Source organism: Manis pentadactyla, chromosome 7, assembly GCF_030020395.1.
Source record: "Manis pentadactyla isolate mManPen7 chromosome 7, mManPen7.hap1, whole genome shotgun sequence".
Classification (NCBI taxonomy): Eukaryota; Metazoa; Chordata; class Mammalia; order Pholidota; family Manidae; genus Manis; species Manis pentadactyla.
Window position 1 is genome coordinate 121,709,306 of NC_080025.1, and position 17,841 is coordinate 121,727,146.

Consider the following 17,841-nt stretch of genomic DNA (forward strand, 5'->3'; position numbering starts at 1 on the left):
AAACAGAGGTTGCACAAATAAAAGTAAAATACTGGATTGAACACACTCTGAGACACTATACTCGAAACTTCAAATCATATTTATCATCCATTATTACACCCAAATATTAGCTGAAACCACTATATGCCAAGCACTGTGCTGGATACTTCAGAATATATGATTTTGCAGGAGGATATTTTTCTTCCTGATTATGCTTAGTGCAATATTACAATTCTTCTGAATCTGGCAGTTTGAGAAATTCAGACACTATTTTAAGAATAATCTATAAAAGTTATCATTGACTTCAAACATTTCATATTTATAAGGATAGATATGTAAAACAGATACTATACTCCATTTAGATAATATGCATTCAGGTATTTGAGCTTAAGAGGTATGAATGTAGAGAAGGAAATGATACAATTATGCTAGCTTTTATCTGTGCAAAATTCTTTCCACTCCCAGAAATCTAAGAAAAGAAAGAAATGTGGAACAGTATGTTGCAGTTAATTTACCTTTGCCATTTTTTCTGCCAGTTGCAAGCGACCATCCAGCTCCCTTCTGATCTGGGCTGCCTGTTCATCTGCATTATCCAGCTTAAAAATAAAACAAATGTATACATCTCTGATTACTTAATGGCAATGATCTACAGATTAAATCAAAGACTAAATAACTCAAAAGTAGGTGTTTTTTTTTTTTTTTAAATAAATCATCTCAGCTACCTATTGAGAACATAGAACATTGTTTAATTAGGCTGGCAGTCCAGTTAAATTTCTTGGGCACTTTTCATTGTAGTTTTCTTCACAAAAAGTTAGTAAATCTCTAAAGTTAATGCTCAGTTTACAAAAAAAAAAAAATCCATAATAATTTTCTGCTCTGTCCATAACCTGTCCACAACTCCAAACCAAGAAATCTTTATTTCTTTAAGGTTACATAAAATTGTCATTAAGTTTATTCAGTTCATGCTGTCTTCAGAAAGGTCAGTCCTGAAAAGTCTCAGATAGATAAATCTCTTGTTTTGTGCTTTTGAATTTGCAGAATGCATTTCTGGATGGTGAGATACTGAGTAATGTTTTACTTCTTTGTTCTTTTAAAAAATATTTCCTTCATATTTATAAGTTCCCATTAGTCTTACACTATAAAAATACTATTTGATTGATTGACATAACCTCCTACCATTTAAATCTTCATATACTCCTCATTCGGGTATCAGCAGACTCATGCTGCCGAGAAATCCTTCCACTCTTTTGCAGACTGGCACATTAGAATTCCATTCTTGTGTTCTAAATTTGATTGAAAGCAAGAAAAGCATGCTACCATCACTTTTAAAGATGGTTTAAAGTGGTTTATGTGGAAAATTACTTTCACTTCTTCACTGAAATAATCCTTAACTTTTTCTATGACCTCCTTTCACTTTTTTTCATGATTTAGTTCATTATGAAAACCATCAGATTGAGGAGATGCTTTGAGCCATGCACAGTAAGTGATGCACTGGGTGGGCTACAGATGTGAAATACAGATGTTTCTCTTGACTATTAATCCCTTCCCCCTCTCACTTCCATCATTAGGAACCCTGGACCACACATACAACCACACTTCAGCAAAGGTGAGTCTAAAGACTGGGTTAATATCGAGTACAACACTAAACATCCAAGAGAATTCAGATGAATTTTGGTGAAGAACTACAAATGGACTGTGTACATTTTTTAAAAACAACCTTTAAAAGAAAATGCCTGAGCAACATGAGTAAGGGGCAAAGCTGGTCAACTGGATAGTGGTGCTGGAGTTTATATGAAGAGTCAAGAAAAGGGAAGATGTTCCAATAAGAGAGCATTAAAAGTCTGAAGGTGAGACTGGACACAGTGGTTGTAGGAATGGAGATGGGGCCAGAGAGAGAGGTGGGGCTATGTCACAAGCTACTCTTTGGCATAAATTTTTCACTGGGACTGTGGAATTCGTTCCTACAGTACAGGGAATCAAGAGGTTCTAAGCAGAACCTTGGAAAGGAAAGATCGCTTATTTGAAAGACAGATGTGACGTTACCTTTTTAAAAAATGTTTCCAAGTTGATTTAAAAAAAAATCACATTCATTTGAAAATAAGTTCAAAAATAGGCAGGATTTTATGAAATCCTCTAAAGGAGTTTGTTGTATGAAAAGCAAATACACTTTGTAGTTGATAATATAATTCAAAATCAAACAGAAACAAATTTCACTGTGCCTAAAGTCAAAAGGATCTACATCAAAAACAATTACTAAGAATATGTGATATCTACTCCAGATAACTGAAATCAAAGACCTAAAAGCAAAAATTATTTATAAGAACACTGTAACTGCAGTGCCTCAAATACACTAAGTGAAATGTGGATTATCTTTGATTTTTGCTTAAATGCTGATAAATTTTTACAGAAAAATAAAAATAAAAAGATTATCGGGATATAAAGAGTATAGTTCTACAAAGAAATAGCATTTAACTTCTCAAAACAAAAGGCCATAATTCTCCTTCAAACCTCACCACAAAACACTAGCATCTTTAAATTTTCATATTAACAGTGCTTAATTTTAAGTGGAATCGTTTGAGTCACTTCTGTATTTTACAAGTGTTTTTTTCATAAGAGACAGTTTTTTTACTACTTTTTAAAAATATTAGTACCTTAATTGCATTTGTCTGAAAAAATGTAGGCAAAAAGTAGCAGCAAATTGCTATATGTAACTTGTAATACCCTTCTCTTATAAAACTAAATTCTCAGAGATTGAAAGGTTGCTAAATTTGGTAACTACTCGTGTCGCTTTGTGAAATTAGAAGAGCATACTTTCAAACATGTTTACAAAAAAAGGGGGAAAGCTAATATAATAAAGACAATGTACAGAATTTTTACTGTTTTATGTAATGCTAGACAGAATTGAAGGAGGTAAGTCAGTTTTTTATTTTTGTTTTTTTTAACATTCAAGAATTTTAATGTCCCATAGATTCTGGGTTTGTTTTTTTTGAGTACTTGTTACCTTTGTATTTAACATAATTTAATTGGAAGTTTATATAATTTTTATGAACATTTTCTCAAACCCAGTTTCCCCCAACGGCAATAGCTCACAAAACAATACTACCATATCACAACCAGGATACTGACTTTGATACCATCACCCATCTTACTCAGATTTCCTCAATTTTGTGCATCCTCATTTGTATGTATTAATTTCTATAGGATTTATTATCTAAGTTCAGATATTCACTACCATAGTCAAGAGACGGAATAGTTTTAAAACCATATGTTGCCCTTTTACAGCCACATCCACTTCCTTCCAGCCAATCCCCAGTTGGTTAGTTTTACTAATGATGTACGTCATTTTCACAATGTTTAAAAATAAATGTAAATAAGGCAAAGGGATTTTCTTTTAATTTCTATTATGAAACTGGAGATGCGCTCCCAGGAGAGGTTTACTGTTTGTAAACATTGGACTGAGGCCACAGACCTCTTACCCTACACATTCACTGTTGGAGTGCTTTTCTGAGCCCATGGCCATACACAGCATCCACTCATTGATAACTCCCAAGTGTTTATCTATAGCTCTAACCTCTCACCAGAATTCCAGACTAACATTTTGCACTGCACTGCACACCACTGGAATTTCCCAATATTCATCATTTCAACTTGCATGAAGAAAAGACACATGCAAGTGTCCAAATGGACTTAACAAGCTCAAAATGGAATCGTCTTTACAGCCCTCCATCCCAATCGTTCCTTCTGTGCATAATGCCATGTCATAGAAATGGCATACCATTTACCCAGTTGCTCAAGTCCAAAACCTAGGTATCATCTTTGACCTCTCTCCTTCCCTCACAGCCCACAACCAATCCAATCCAGAGTCAGGAAGAGTGAAACCTGGAATCACATAGTTGAGGCAGACCAACATGGAGGTACTCTGATATCTTGACGAGGATTCCACCTTTGGTGTGGGGGTGGAGTTTCCCAAGCCACTTAGAGTACATCTCATTTTGCTAGTACACTTGTACATACTGTTAGGGTGAAAATAATTTTTTATTTTCTCAACCCTCCACAGAAACTTGGTGTTACATACCACCTCCTTTCCCTCTCCATGCCAACCAAAAGAAAAAAAAAAGCCTGAATGGATGGTATATAAATGGGGGGCCATCAGACTTTAAAATGTTGGGTGATGCACCTGTCTCTAGTACCTGATTTAGGGTATGGGATAAAGAAACTGGGAATATGTGGACTTGAATTTGTGGTAGGGACCAGAGGCAAGTCCTCACTCCAAGAGGACAACTTTATCTTTCAACTTCGTTTTCTTTTACTTTGAATTTCTGATTTCAACACTTTGGGTGACAATAAATTACTTACCTCACAGATGTCCTTTCTTGGCACAGAATATTACTACCAGGTCTTTTAAAGAGAGTCATTCAGCCCTGACCATAACAGATGCCCAAATGTATCCTTATTTTCTGCAGTGCCTCTAGTATCTATTACCCTGAGCATTTTCAAATACCAATTGAAAAATGATCAATTTTAATTACCATTTCAAAATCAATTACCACTTTAATTATCAGAATATTTCACTGGCTTGATAAATACATAGTGCAGAAAATGTACTTTTGTTTTTCTCCTGTTCATTTCACAGGGACTACTGTTCCCACATAGAGACATGTCTCTGGCACAGAATATTTTCCAGGACTTTTAAAGAGGGTCATTCAGCCCTAACCATAACAGATGTCCAAATATATCTTATTCTCTGCAATGCCTCTAGTATCTATTACACAGAACATTTTCAATTATTAAATGAAAATGATCAACTTTAATTACCACATCAAAATCAATCGCCACTTCAATTATAGAAACATTTCACTGGCTTGACAAATAGTGCAGAAAATGTACTTTTATTGTCCCCTTGTTCACTACACAGGGACTACTGTTTTCACATTTAGAATTCTCTAGGCTAGGGAGTTCTTAACCTGGACCTTACAGAGTCTGAATCATTCAAGTTGTGGGCAAAATTGTGTGGAGATATGCATTTTTTCCTTAGAGAAAGAACTGTTTGAGCTTCACAGCTTACCCAAAGGGGTAACTCAAAAGAGGTAAAAGTGAATGAATGAATGAATAAATAAATAGATAAATAAAATACAACATGGCTCTAGGAGGATTTTCTTTACAGAAGCCTGCATTCATTTATTTTAGAAGAAGCTGTATGACTTATCAAATATAAGCCATGCAAAATGGCCATCTCAGGCCTACACATTATCAACCTTACCATACAGTGATTTGTTATGTTCTTGCAAAGGGCCTCCAAGACATAAGCTTTGAACAATGTTAACTGAATGGTGCACAATTACTTTGCTAACTTTATTTACTTGTTTTCTACACCTACTGTACAGCAAGCACTAGCAAAGGCTCTTTAGTTGCTTCCAAAGTAGTGGCCTCCCAGGAGTTCACTTTATAAAGAAAATAGTAAAAACAAAATGTAAAACAGAATATAATTGTCACAGAAAGCTACTGATCAAGTATTGTGAGAATTCAATGATGGGAGAGATGTTTCTCTGAATTGACAACATCAGGATGGATTTGAGGAGATGGAAATATTAAAAAATGGAATTTGAGGAGTAGAGAAACTGCTGACCTGATGCGGAAATCTATTAGTCTTGACTTGCAAATCTCAAACCCTAGGCTCTCCTTGTCCCATTCCTGTCTTGTTCCAGAAGACAGCCCTGAGAAAGTCTCAGAGATCAGTAAACCCCACTCGGTAGACCTTTAGGCTTCGGGAGGACCCAGAGCCTATGCTGGTGGCTAACTACCTTACGGTTAAAAAAATTTTAAACACAGCACAAAAACAACTTTATCAAGTTTCACCGACAGCTCCATTTCATTAACTTGTGATGTCATTCTTCTAATACTTTAAAAACTACAAACATCAAATGCTTGAGTCCATTAAATCTAATCATACTTCAAAGAAGAAAAGATCTTTTATAGAAAGCACTTTCCACAGTGCTGTTTAGCATCATTGCCTTCTCTGATTAATCTAGTTTCTAGCACTAGGATAACTGTGTTAACATTGTCAATCACTAAAAAGGATTAATAGCTGTTTTTCCATAATGATATCTCTATGTGCTAACCCCAGTCAATTGTACCCTTTTTTCTCCCACTGAAAACACTCAATTAATTTTTTCTCTGAGTCCCCACTCCAATTATGGTATAACTCTTTACAATCAAATTATATCCTATTTTCTTGCAATATTCATCTTTATCCTTTAGTATGAAAATACAAGTAGACTAGGATTTTCACTATTATATAAATCTGGTGTTTTCCTTGAGATTAGTTCATATACTATTCCACTGTATTTACATCATCTATAAATCTGGTGATTTACAGAAAATACATCATGAGAGGTAACTGGCATAAAACCTAACACTGGTTCCAAAAGAACACTCGATCCAACACGTCACTGTTCGTCATATAATTTTCTAGTAACCCAATGACTGATTTAAGAATGCCAAATACTAAAAACACAGATCAAAAACTTCATTAAATATTAGCAAATTAATTTGCTGCATCAATACATTTTTTCATTCTCCACCACCACTTGAGTCACAAAGATAGAGTCTACCACAAAAACACAGCCTCACTCTACCCTCGTGACGGCTCCTGCTCTGTGTTCTGTGCTGCAGCTCTCAGCCTACAAACACACACGCTGGTTCCTTTGCTATTTTAAACATCTGAGCATCTGCAGTCACTTCTCAACACAATGTCATAGCGCAGCACAGAGCCCCAGCCTCTCTCCTGAGCGTCAGCTCTCTGTCTCCGACTGGAGGCGACACCCTTCCTTTAGACCTTAAGCTGAAACTAAACTCATTTTCTTTACCATCCACTCTTCAGTATGGCTCCCCTATTTCTACATAGGATGCTCATTAACTTTGGGCTAAAATCTCAGAGAAAGGAGGGAAAGAGGCAGGAGGGAGGTAAGGAAAAGGAGGGGAGGGAGCAAATGACTGAGAACAGAAGGACACCAATGAGCAGGAATGCCACCCAAACCCCTCAGCCTAGCAGTCAGGTCTTCCCATGTGTTGAACCAACCTGCTTTTCTAACCCCTTGGATAATTCCACTATCTATACCAATTTGTTTGTTCATTGTTTATCAGACACAGTATATTTTCCCAATCATATTTTGTGTTTCTTCTGCCTGGGACGCTCTTCTTACCTACCTTCACTATCAGATAAAGCTCCAAATCTGAGATTATGTAACCATTTAATAATGAACCAGGTATAAAAAAATAAAAATGAACCAGGTGCTATGCAATGATACATCTTTCAGAGTTCCTAGTTCTGTTGAACTTATTTATGAACTCTACTCAAATGGCAATGCATGCACCTTTCTGGTTCACCTGACCCTGAGAAGAGGGGTAAAACAAATCCATCTCAATGGTAGAATTCAAGTAACTAGTCTCAGTTTCAGTGCAAATACAAAGAATAATCCACCTGTATTTGAAAGGTTCTTGGACGCTAACACTTCCTCCATCCCTCCGTGCTGAACAATCTTCCCAGAGGCAATCCTCCTCCAGACCAAAGCTCTTTCCTCCCTTTCCCTTGGTCACTGAGAATAAGGAAACAACTATAAGGTAATTAAAACTCTTCCTGTAATTTCTTACAATAAAAAGAACATAAGAAAATGGAGTTTTTCCCATACTCTCAAAAGCAACACATTGTATGTGGTGTTATTTATGAATCAGATAGTATTCTGTCTGCTGGTATAACTGCCTTCTAGATTATACATAAAAACCTGACTCAGAAATAGCAGTTCTGCCATGGATGTTTGTAGAACAGTTCTAAGAGTCTTAAGAATGCACGTCCCAGAAAGAACATGTCACAACATAATAAAGGCCATAGTGACAAGCCCACAGCTCTCATCATACTCAGTGATGAAAGGATGCAAGCTTCTCTAAGATCAGGGACAAGACAGGCTGCCCACTGTCATTTCATCTATTCAAAAGCGTACTAAAGTCCTGACTAGAGCAATCAGGCAAGACAAAGAAATAAGAGCTATCAGAATTGGAAAGGAAGAAGTAAAATTGCCTCTATTTGCAGATGATAGAAATTTATATATAGAAAATCCTAAAGACTCAACCAAAAAAACTACTGTATCTAGTCAATAAATTCAATGAAATTATAGGATATAAAAGTAACATGTCAAAATTAGTCACTTTTCTATACACTAAGAACAAATTTTCTGAAAAAGAAATCAGTCCCATTTACAATTGCACCAAAAACAATAAAATACTTAGGAATGAATTTAAGGAAGTAAAAGATTTCTACTCCAAAAACTATAAGACATTGATAAAAGAAATCAAAAGACAAATATAAATGGAAAGGTATCCCTTGTTTATAGATTAGAAGAATTAATACTGTTAAAATGGCAATACTACCAAAACTATCAATAGATTCAATATAATCCCTATGGCATTTTTTATGGCATAATTACAATGGCAATTTTTAAATTTTGGTATTGTTAATGTACAATTACTTGAACATTATGGTTACTTGACTCCCCCTATTACCAAGTCCCCATCACATACCCCACTACAGTCACTGTCCATCAGCATAGTAAGATGCTATTGAGTCAATACTGGTCTTCTCTGTATATACTGCCTTTCCCGTGTCTCCCCCACCAAATTACGTGTGCAAATCATAATGCCCCTTTCTCCCCCTTCTCCCTCCCTTCCCACCCATTCTCTCCAGTCCCTTTCCCTTTGGTAACTGTTAGTCCATCCAATGGCAATTTTTATTGAAGTAGAAAATAAAACTCCTAAAATTTATTTGGAACCACAAAGACCTCAGAGAGCCAAAGAAATCCTGAGAAAGAATGAAGGATCACACTTTCTGCTTTCAAGCTATATTAAAGTTTTAGTCAATCAAAACAGTATGGTATTGGCATAAAAACAGACAAATCGATCAATGCAACAGAATCATAAGCCCAGTAATAGACCCAAGCATATACAGTTGACTAATATTTGACAAGGAAGCCAAGAACACTCAGAGAAAAGACAGTCTCTTTGATAAATGGTCCTGAGATAACTGGATAATCACACTGAGAATAAAACTGGACCCATGTTACAGCACTCACAAAATTTAACTCACTCAAAATGGATTAAAGACTTAATTGTAAAATCTGAAACCATGAAACTACTAGAAGAAAACAGGAATAAAGTCTGTTGACATGGGTCTTGGCAGTGATTTTTTGGATAGGGCACCTAAAGCAGAAACAACAAAATTAAAAACAAAAAAAGTGGAAGTACAAACTGAGAAGTTCCTGCTCAGCAAAAGAAACCATCAGCAAAGAAAAAACTATCGAATAGGAAAAATTATTTGCCAACTATATTACCTGAAAAGGGGTTAACATCCAATATATAAAAAGAACTCACACAATGGGAAAAAAAAATTGAAAAATGAGCAAAGGACCTGAACAGACATTTCTCTAAAGATATAAAAGTATATGCAAAGCAAGTGAATGAACAAATAGAATGAGAAACAGACTCATAAATGCAGAGAAGTGGTGGCTGCCAGAGAGGAGAGGGTAGGGGATGGGTGAAAAAAGTGAAGGGGATTGAGGTACAAACTTCTAGTTATAAAAGAAATAAGCCATGGGGATGAAAAATACTACAGAGGGAAGATAGTCAATAATATTGTAGTAACTTTGTATGGTACCAGATGGTAACTATGCTTATCATGGGGTGTCCATTTTGTAATGTATTTAAATACCAAATAACTATGTTGTACACCTGAAATCAATATAATATTGTAGGTCAACTATACAAAGAAAAGAAAATGATTAAAGGACCTGACCGACATTTCTGAAGAGAGATATATGAAATGCTAACATGAAAAGATGCTCAACATCACTAATCATCAGGAAAATGTAAATAAAAACCACATGAGATATCACTGCACACCTGTTAGAATGACCATCATCACAAAGACAAAAGATAACAAATGCTGTCATAGATGTGGAGAAAAGGGAACTTGTGTGCACTGCTGGGATTGTGAATGGCTTCAGCCACTATGGAAAAGAGTACAAAGGATCTTTAAAAAATTAAAAATAGAACTACCATATGATCCAGCTATTCCACTTCTGGGAACATATCCAAAGGAAATGAAAACACTAACTTGAAAAGATACCTGCATCCCCACGTTCACAGCAGCATTATTTACAATAACCAAGATATAGAAACAACCCGAATGTCCATGGGTGGATGAATGGATAAAGAACACACACAGAATGCAATATTATCTATCCATTTAAAAAAAACCCAAGGAAATCTTACCATCTGTGACAACATGGAGGGACCTTGAAGGCATTATGCTAAGTGAGTAAGTGTCCAGCAGAGAAAGACAAATACTTTATGACCTTGCCTCATGTGGAATCTAAAAAATAATTTTTTTAAATTAAAAAAACCCAAATTCATATAAAAAGACATCAGACTTGGGAGTTACCAGAGGCAGAGTCTGGAAAGGGGGGAAATTGGAGGAAGGTAGTCAAGAAGTACAAACTTCTAGTTATAGGATAAATAAGCATTTGATATATAACATACATGATTATAGACAACACTGCTGTCTGAAATAAAGTTATCAAGAGTAAATCCTAAGAGTTATCACCAAAAAGAAAAAAATATCTTCCCTTTTTTTCTTTTACTTTTCTTTTTATTTTATCTTTATGAGAAGATGGATGTTAGCTGGACCTCTTGTAATCATTTCACAATATGTGTAAATCAAGCCATCATGATGTGTGCCTTAAATTTATACAGGGATGTATGTCAATTATTTTCTCAATAAAATTGGGGGGGGGATGCATTTCCCAAACCACACTTTCCTTTGAATATTTAAAAGTAGGGAAAAGATGTATGAGATAATTAGACCTAAAACTACCCTATGTGAACTGAACGAAACTATATTAAATAATGGATCAAAATGTTCAAAAGCAAGAACATAAATTTAATCTCAAACATAAAAACCATGGGACTTCAATAGCCTGGAGACCATGCATATTCTCTAAAATGGGAGACACAACTTGGCAAGTTTTTAAACACTATGAAATTTTCTTCAGTATTTCACTTGGTATTAACATTTTATTTTCTGGATAAAGTAATGAGCTAAAACTTTCAAGCAATTACTAACTATATGCACCTCAATAAAATATTTGTATATATATTCACATTAATAAGGAAATCATGCTGAAACTGAGATAGCTTATCATTAAATAAAGTAACACAAACACCATTAGTGATACTAGAGAAATCTGAGAGAGCAGGCTAGAACTCTACCCTTACCAGGACTAATAAGAGGTAAATTTATACAGCACTTATTAAATGTCAGGAACTGTTCTAGGTTTTGATAAGCATGATCACATTTCAGCCTCAGATCAATCCTATGGGAGAAGTCCTATCATTATCCCACTTAAGTGATGAAAAATCTGAAGCACAGATTGGTTTAAGCAATTTTCCAGGGTCAGGGGCACACAGTAAGTGTCAGAGTCAGCATTTGAATCCTGTAGTTTGACCCAGGGTCTAACTTAACCACCTCGTACTGCTTCACTGCCTCACACTCAACTTCCATCCACTTTGCTCATTCATCATAGATGAATATCTATAAGAAACACATTAAATATTACTGTACAATGGTAAAGTGATTGAATATCCTATGCTCATGCTGTTAAAATGAAGTAAGAGAAGCATATATAAGTATCTGTAATACAAAGGAGAGTGTAACAGGCTTCTGGATAATGATAGGGAATTCTAAGTTCTTCCTATTCTTTTTCCTCCCTCAATATTTAAGAAAAATGACTGGGGAAAGGAACAGGTAAGACCTGGAGGTGGGGTTTCTCCTGAGTCCTGAAGAAAGGAGAAGGGGAATTCTGAGTGAAGAGAATAATGTGAGACAAAATTAAAATGAAAGAAAATAGAGGGTGTGGATGAGAAACAGGGAGGGGTTCAGTTTACCTGGAACATGGGAGGCATAAAGAATTGCTACACAGGAAAGGCAGATGGGCTCAGACTGAACACCATAATTGTTCAAAATTTAGTCAAAGGGTATGAACTTCATTCTGTTGACAAAGAGGAGCCTTTTTTCCCCCCCAATACAGAGCTGGGTCATGATGAGAACAGGATGTGCTCCAACGATACGAATTTGGCAACAAAGATATGCAGGACTGTAAGGGGGAAGCAGGGAAGTGGTCACTGCCATGCTCCGTCTGGGAGGTACTGAGGTTGTGAGCTACGCGGTGGCCATGGAAATGAGCCAGCAGATGCCGCAGTGTTAGGAGGAAAGAGCGGCACCAGGTAGTCACGTTTACTGCCTGGGAAGGCACTGGAAGAGGAAAGGCTTACGGTGATGAGTCGGGGGGCTGAACATACACAACAGGAGAACCAGGTTTGGGATGAGGATAAAATGGCGTTTGGAACCTACTGAGGAGTTTCAGATTCATCAGTTTGTCACGGGCTGTGGTGATAGAGTGTGAAAAGCGAAGCTGACCTATGTGAGAAGGGTTAAAGGGTTAAAACCATAGTGAGTTTGTTTGCTGAATCACTGCAGTATTTTGCAGTGGATCGAACTCAGTGTGACAATCCCAATAGCTCTAATTTCTCAAAAAAACACAGTAGTGAACCTGTATTTTCCAAACACTAATGCTCTTGGGACCAGGTTCACTAACCTCTGATGATGACTCATAGACCAAGACGTAAGCCCTGTTCACGTGGAGATCCTCATATCCGAATCATGAAAACAAACAGTACACGACATCATTTTAAACATTGTTTAACAACAGCCAAGGCTTTTCTTCTAGTTTTAATACTTAAAATTAACCATATCCATCATTATGCATGTAAAATCTCACTAAGATCATGGTCAGTTGGCCCCGCTCTATCTAACATGATTGGGGGCAAACAGAAGTGTTTAATTTTCTCCCAGTCTAAAGCAAAAAGGATGAGGATATTATGATTTGATAATCAGCTAAGAACATTAAATATCACTTCTGAGATTTAATATCACTCTTTGTGAATACATATCAATCCTTCTTCCTCAGCCTTTTCAAACTGCTTTAAAAAATGCTTTGTAAAGACAGAGAAGCTGTTCTAACCACCTGCCAGGAGGAATAGGCATCGGGTTTGGTCGGCCATACATTTCTAAAAGTCCAGAAACAATAAATTAAGAACAAAATCTGATGCTGTCAGCCTGGCACATAGTAAGTGCTCAATAAAATTTTTAAATAAAATCATTCAATGTACTGTACAGAAGGAATTTCTTGAATACATAAGGTTCTTCAGTTACTGGCTGATTCCCTGAAGCTTTTCATGTTGTTTTCCTAACTTGTTGATTCTTCTCTCTGCTCAGTCTGATCAGGTTTGCTCCCAACACTTCTTGGAGTCCTCCCTCGTCTGAGTCAACAATGCCTTTCACCTTCACAAGTTCAAGGGTCACTTTGTTATCATCTTGCCCGATCTCTGAGGAGCATGTAGCAGATAAACACTCCTGAAACGTCTTCTCTTGGCTTCCCTGACATCACACTCCCTGGCTTCTGCCTCACTGGCTCTTTCTCCTTTGCTCAGCCTCTAAATCCTGGTATCCACAGGATTTCATCCTGAGCCCCTTTTCTTCTTGAGCTCCAGACTGTTCTGAAATGATCTCATGCTATCCCATGGCTTAAAATACTAAGTTTATCTAAATGATACCCAAGTTTGTTTCTCTAACCCTGACTTTTCATCGGAATCTCATACTTGTATATTCATTTCCACATGGACAGCTGATACCTCATTTTCAGCATATACAAAACAGAAATCTTGATTTCTCCCCCTGCCCCACCCCCACCCACTCAAAATGTTGCTGCATGAGAAGAGGGAACATTGTATGCTGAGCTTAAAACAGTGCCTGACCAGAGAAGGTATTCTGTTGAAAGAACACCCTAACAGAAATGCCCTGTCAGACCATGGTTAATATAAATATTGCATCAGGTAAACATTCACAATTGAAACAGGAAGAGCCACCAAAGCATACTATCTGTTTTATAAAACAAGAGGGAGAAGAGGTGGGTGTCATTCAGTTAGTGTGTCTTAAACTCCAGACCCAAGATGATTCCCAGTTTCTGGTCCAATCCCTGGACTTCCATCTGACCCTTTGCAGGCAATCAGGTGGTCCAATGCTCTGAGTCAAGCCAAAATTGCCAAGTGTGGGAGCAGAGTGGAATTCTCAAGCACAATATAGGGCATGGCGCCAAGAGGATGTAAAAATAGACTCCTAGGTGAAACTGAGTAGTCTAGGAACTTCACAGGCAACAGAGAAACAGGATCACATTAGGTCAGGGAACAGGGCCTAGAGATTATCTGAAGGATTAACATATAGTCCTGTTCCACTTTTGTTTTAAGAGCCACACCTACAGGTAGGGTGAGACAGGCTAAGACCCATATACAATCTATTCTCCAGACCACAGAAAAGGATTTTTCCAAACCCCCAATTTGTTCCTGGTATTTCTTTGCTAATATCCCAACTGTGTTACCTATCACATGATAAATTCCAAGTTCCCTCAGCTAGCATCTAAGACCCTTAATATTCAAACCCTTTCCTAACTCTTGAGCCTCATCTGCTACCCCAGCCATACACACCACACACCTTCTAAACACATTCCAAGGATTTTCACTCTCCTTGTGCCTTTGTAAATGTTATTTTCTTCCTGTTAAATTTCTATCCATCTTTCAAAATTCAGGAATGTCTGCCTTAGAATCTTCATTAAACTTTCATTAAAGCTCCAACAGAGAACAACAGAGAATTGGGTTCTCTACACTCCCAAATCACCACTCCTTCCTGGGCACGCAGCTAGAATGTTCCTCAGCCTCCCCTGCAGCTAGCTGTGACCCTGGCAGGAGGTCCTCTAATGGACTCAGACCAGGGGCTCCACAAAACTGTGTATCTGTATCAGCATAATGATGAAGCTTTTGAAAAACAGACACTGGGCCCCTTCCTTCCAGGGCCTGCTTCGCTTAGGGAGGTGGGGTCCAGGCACCCAGAGATATTTAAAACTCCTTAGGTCATTCTAATGTGCAGCCAGGGTAGACCGCTAAAAAAAAAAAGGTCTATGGAAGCTATATCAGATGAAAATACTGCCAACCACATACTCACATTGTGCCCTACACATGCCCCCACTTACAGACTGATTTAAGCCACTACATTTTGTTTCTATATTTGTCTCTTGACCACATGCAAATACCTTCAGGGAAAGAAACAAATCTTGTCATTTTTGTACTTTCACTGCTTAGCCCAGTAACTGTCATTTTTAGAAGATACTCAATAAGCATTTTTGAATGAATGAAAGAAGTATATATATATCCTGTATCTTATTTTAATGATAGAGTTTCATTAATCATGGGAAAGATATAATTGCTTACTATACTTGAACTAGTATATCCATATCACCCTTTTTATTCATTATTAGTTAAGAAGAGGTCATGAAGCACATTAGCAAAAATGCTTTCCTCATATTATTATTGTTATTACCATGAAGGTGCCTGATCTCCATAAATTTATGTTCTTATTTTTAACAAATGGACAAGTTGGGATAACATTCTAATTTCTGTAGGCTAGATCTGGGTAAAGAAGAAAAATCTAAAAGTAAATGAAAGGTAGCCTATATTTGTGATCTGGTGAGATTTGGGAGAAAAAAGTATATAAATATTTTAGGAAAAATATATTTAGGAATATCCTTCTGTAGGTCCTTTACACGCAGACCTCACGTAAAAGAACAAAAGAATGCATAGTCAAATGAAGCAACATTGGTAAAGCCTATCATTTAAGAGTATATTAAAATTGTATCACAATTTTAAACATTAATTTTGAGAGAGGCAACTGATTCAATATTACTAATCAGGTATTCAAAATCATTTAAATGAAGTCAGATTCATCTCATTTATGTCTCGATACATTTATTTTAAAAAGAAGTTAACATATATAAATATGGCCATAATTTCAGGATTTCAAAAATCAGATATTAGAAAATCTGATTATTCTTAAGTGTCTCCTTATTGTCTCCTAAAACATAAAAAACTGCCATTTAATGACATTTGCTTGAAGGTTTTCCTCAAGCATTTTGAGATTTAAAACTGCTCACACACACAAAAAATATACCTTGCTAATCATTTCCAAGCTTTATTTTCCTATTTTAAAAGTGGTTTTTATCATATGTAATCATCTGTAGTATGTGCTTTTATTTTTACCAAAGTAGACAAATTATGTTAACAGAAATGCATAACCAATCACATGCTTCTACTTGATAAACAAAGATCACAGTGGTGAAAGGCAGATACCAATTTCCTCTGAGTATTTGCATTTCTCTCCCTATTTGCCTCTTACACACCTTGAATGGTGGGGGCGGGTTTTCAAAACAGAATGCCTCAAGGTTCCTGGACTTCCAGGGGAAGACGCTCACAGTGAGAGGGGCAAGAAATACAGCAACTGTCTGTATTTATTGTTTTTCTTTAAAACCCCTGAACCCAAATCCTTACTCTCCAAAGCCATCATTTCTAGGGGAAGGGAATCATAAGATGAACACTAACAGTTCTGCAATATTACTTAATGGTGCTTACAGTTTTCAGAACATAGGGAACTTGGAATAGGGGGCAGATATTTAGAGAAGATTGGGGCTACCTTTGCTTTGACGTCGGGTAAATATGGATAAGTTACTTTCTTCAGTTAAGGGATTGCAATTTTGAAAGATTAATGATGGTCGCTTTTGGCAGAAGAGATCAGGATTTAGATTTGCTGTAAAATTGTTACAAAATCCTCTTAAAATACAAATGCAGATGTAAAAGGAAGAGAATTACAGTTGATATGGTACTACATGCTCCAGCATTCTGACTCTGGTCACTTGAATTGCATGTCTCTCTACAATCTGCAGAGCCCTTATGCGCATCTGCGAATGTCATTTCAAACCACAGCCCATCTCTCCCTTCTACTCCAGCAGTAACAAGAACTTGCAGTTCACTAAATGTCATGCTGTGTCACTCCCCAAACTCTGCACAAGCCGTCCCTCCACTTTAGCATCTTCTCACTCTGGTGAATGTCATGACACACCTGAAGATTATATACAGTTTTCCCCAATACTGTGTTCAAAATCTCAAGAAGGCAGAGCCAGGAACATAGCACAACCACTGAGGTATTTACATCAGAGGGGTTTTTGTTGCTGTTTTGTTTTTAAACAAACCTAGCTAATAACTAGATCTTGCCTCTGGTTTCCTAAAGTGCTTGGCACATACTTTTAATTATCTATATTTCCTACACGATGAGAGAGAGTGGGTTAACTAATTGAACTGAACATACTGTATTATCCTTTGTCATATTTTAAAATATTCTTTTAATGAACACAATTTCTGTTTATTAAGGTAAAGCAGCTTATTCATCACTAATACCACTTAAACAACAGCATTTTCATTAAAAAATAGGTGAAATGAAAATTATTCTTATTAAGACTATAAAATGTACTGCTTTAATATTAACTTTGTTTCTCTAAAGGCATTAACTATATTTGTTTGAAATTAACTGCATTTCCTTAAAGTTATTCTGAAATTAAACTTTCACAGACAGATTAGTCTTCTCTCACTCCTGCTATTTTATTGCACCTAATATTCTGAGTCAAGTAAATTATGGCTAACAATTTCAGATTTTTGCATTATGTTGCTCATTTTAGAATGTACACTTTGAGTTCCTCTCTACCTTTTTTACCTAACATTTTGCTCTGTGCACCAGTGCAGAGACATTATTCTCAAGCCAGGGATTCCTAAGTATATCAGGTAGTTTAAACAGCACAACAGCCCCTGACATACTGGGGT

General features: G+C 36.6%; 1 protein-coding gene across 21 annotated transcripts in view; it reads right to left on the minus strand.

The window, feature by feature from the left end:
- CADPS2 (calcium dependent secretion activator 2) overlaps positions 1–17,841 on the minus strand; it is a 508,494-nt gene that overhangs the window by 290,128 nt on the left and 200,525 nt on the right. For all 21 annotated transcript variants that reach the window (XM_057504726.1, XM_057504721.1, XM_057504717.1 and 18 more), the window contains one exon: positions 495–575. In XM_057504726.1, coding sequence (XP_057360709.1) covers positions 495–575 — 81 coding nt within the window. The remainder of the gene's footprint in view (positions 1–494; positions 576–17,841) is intronic.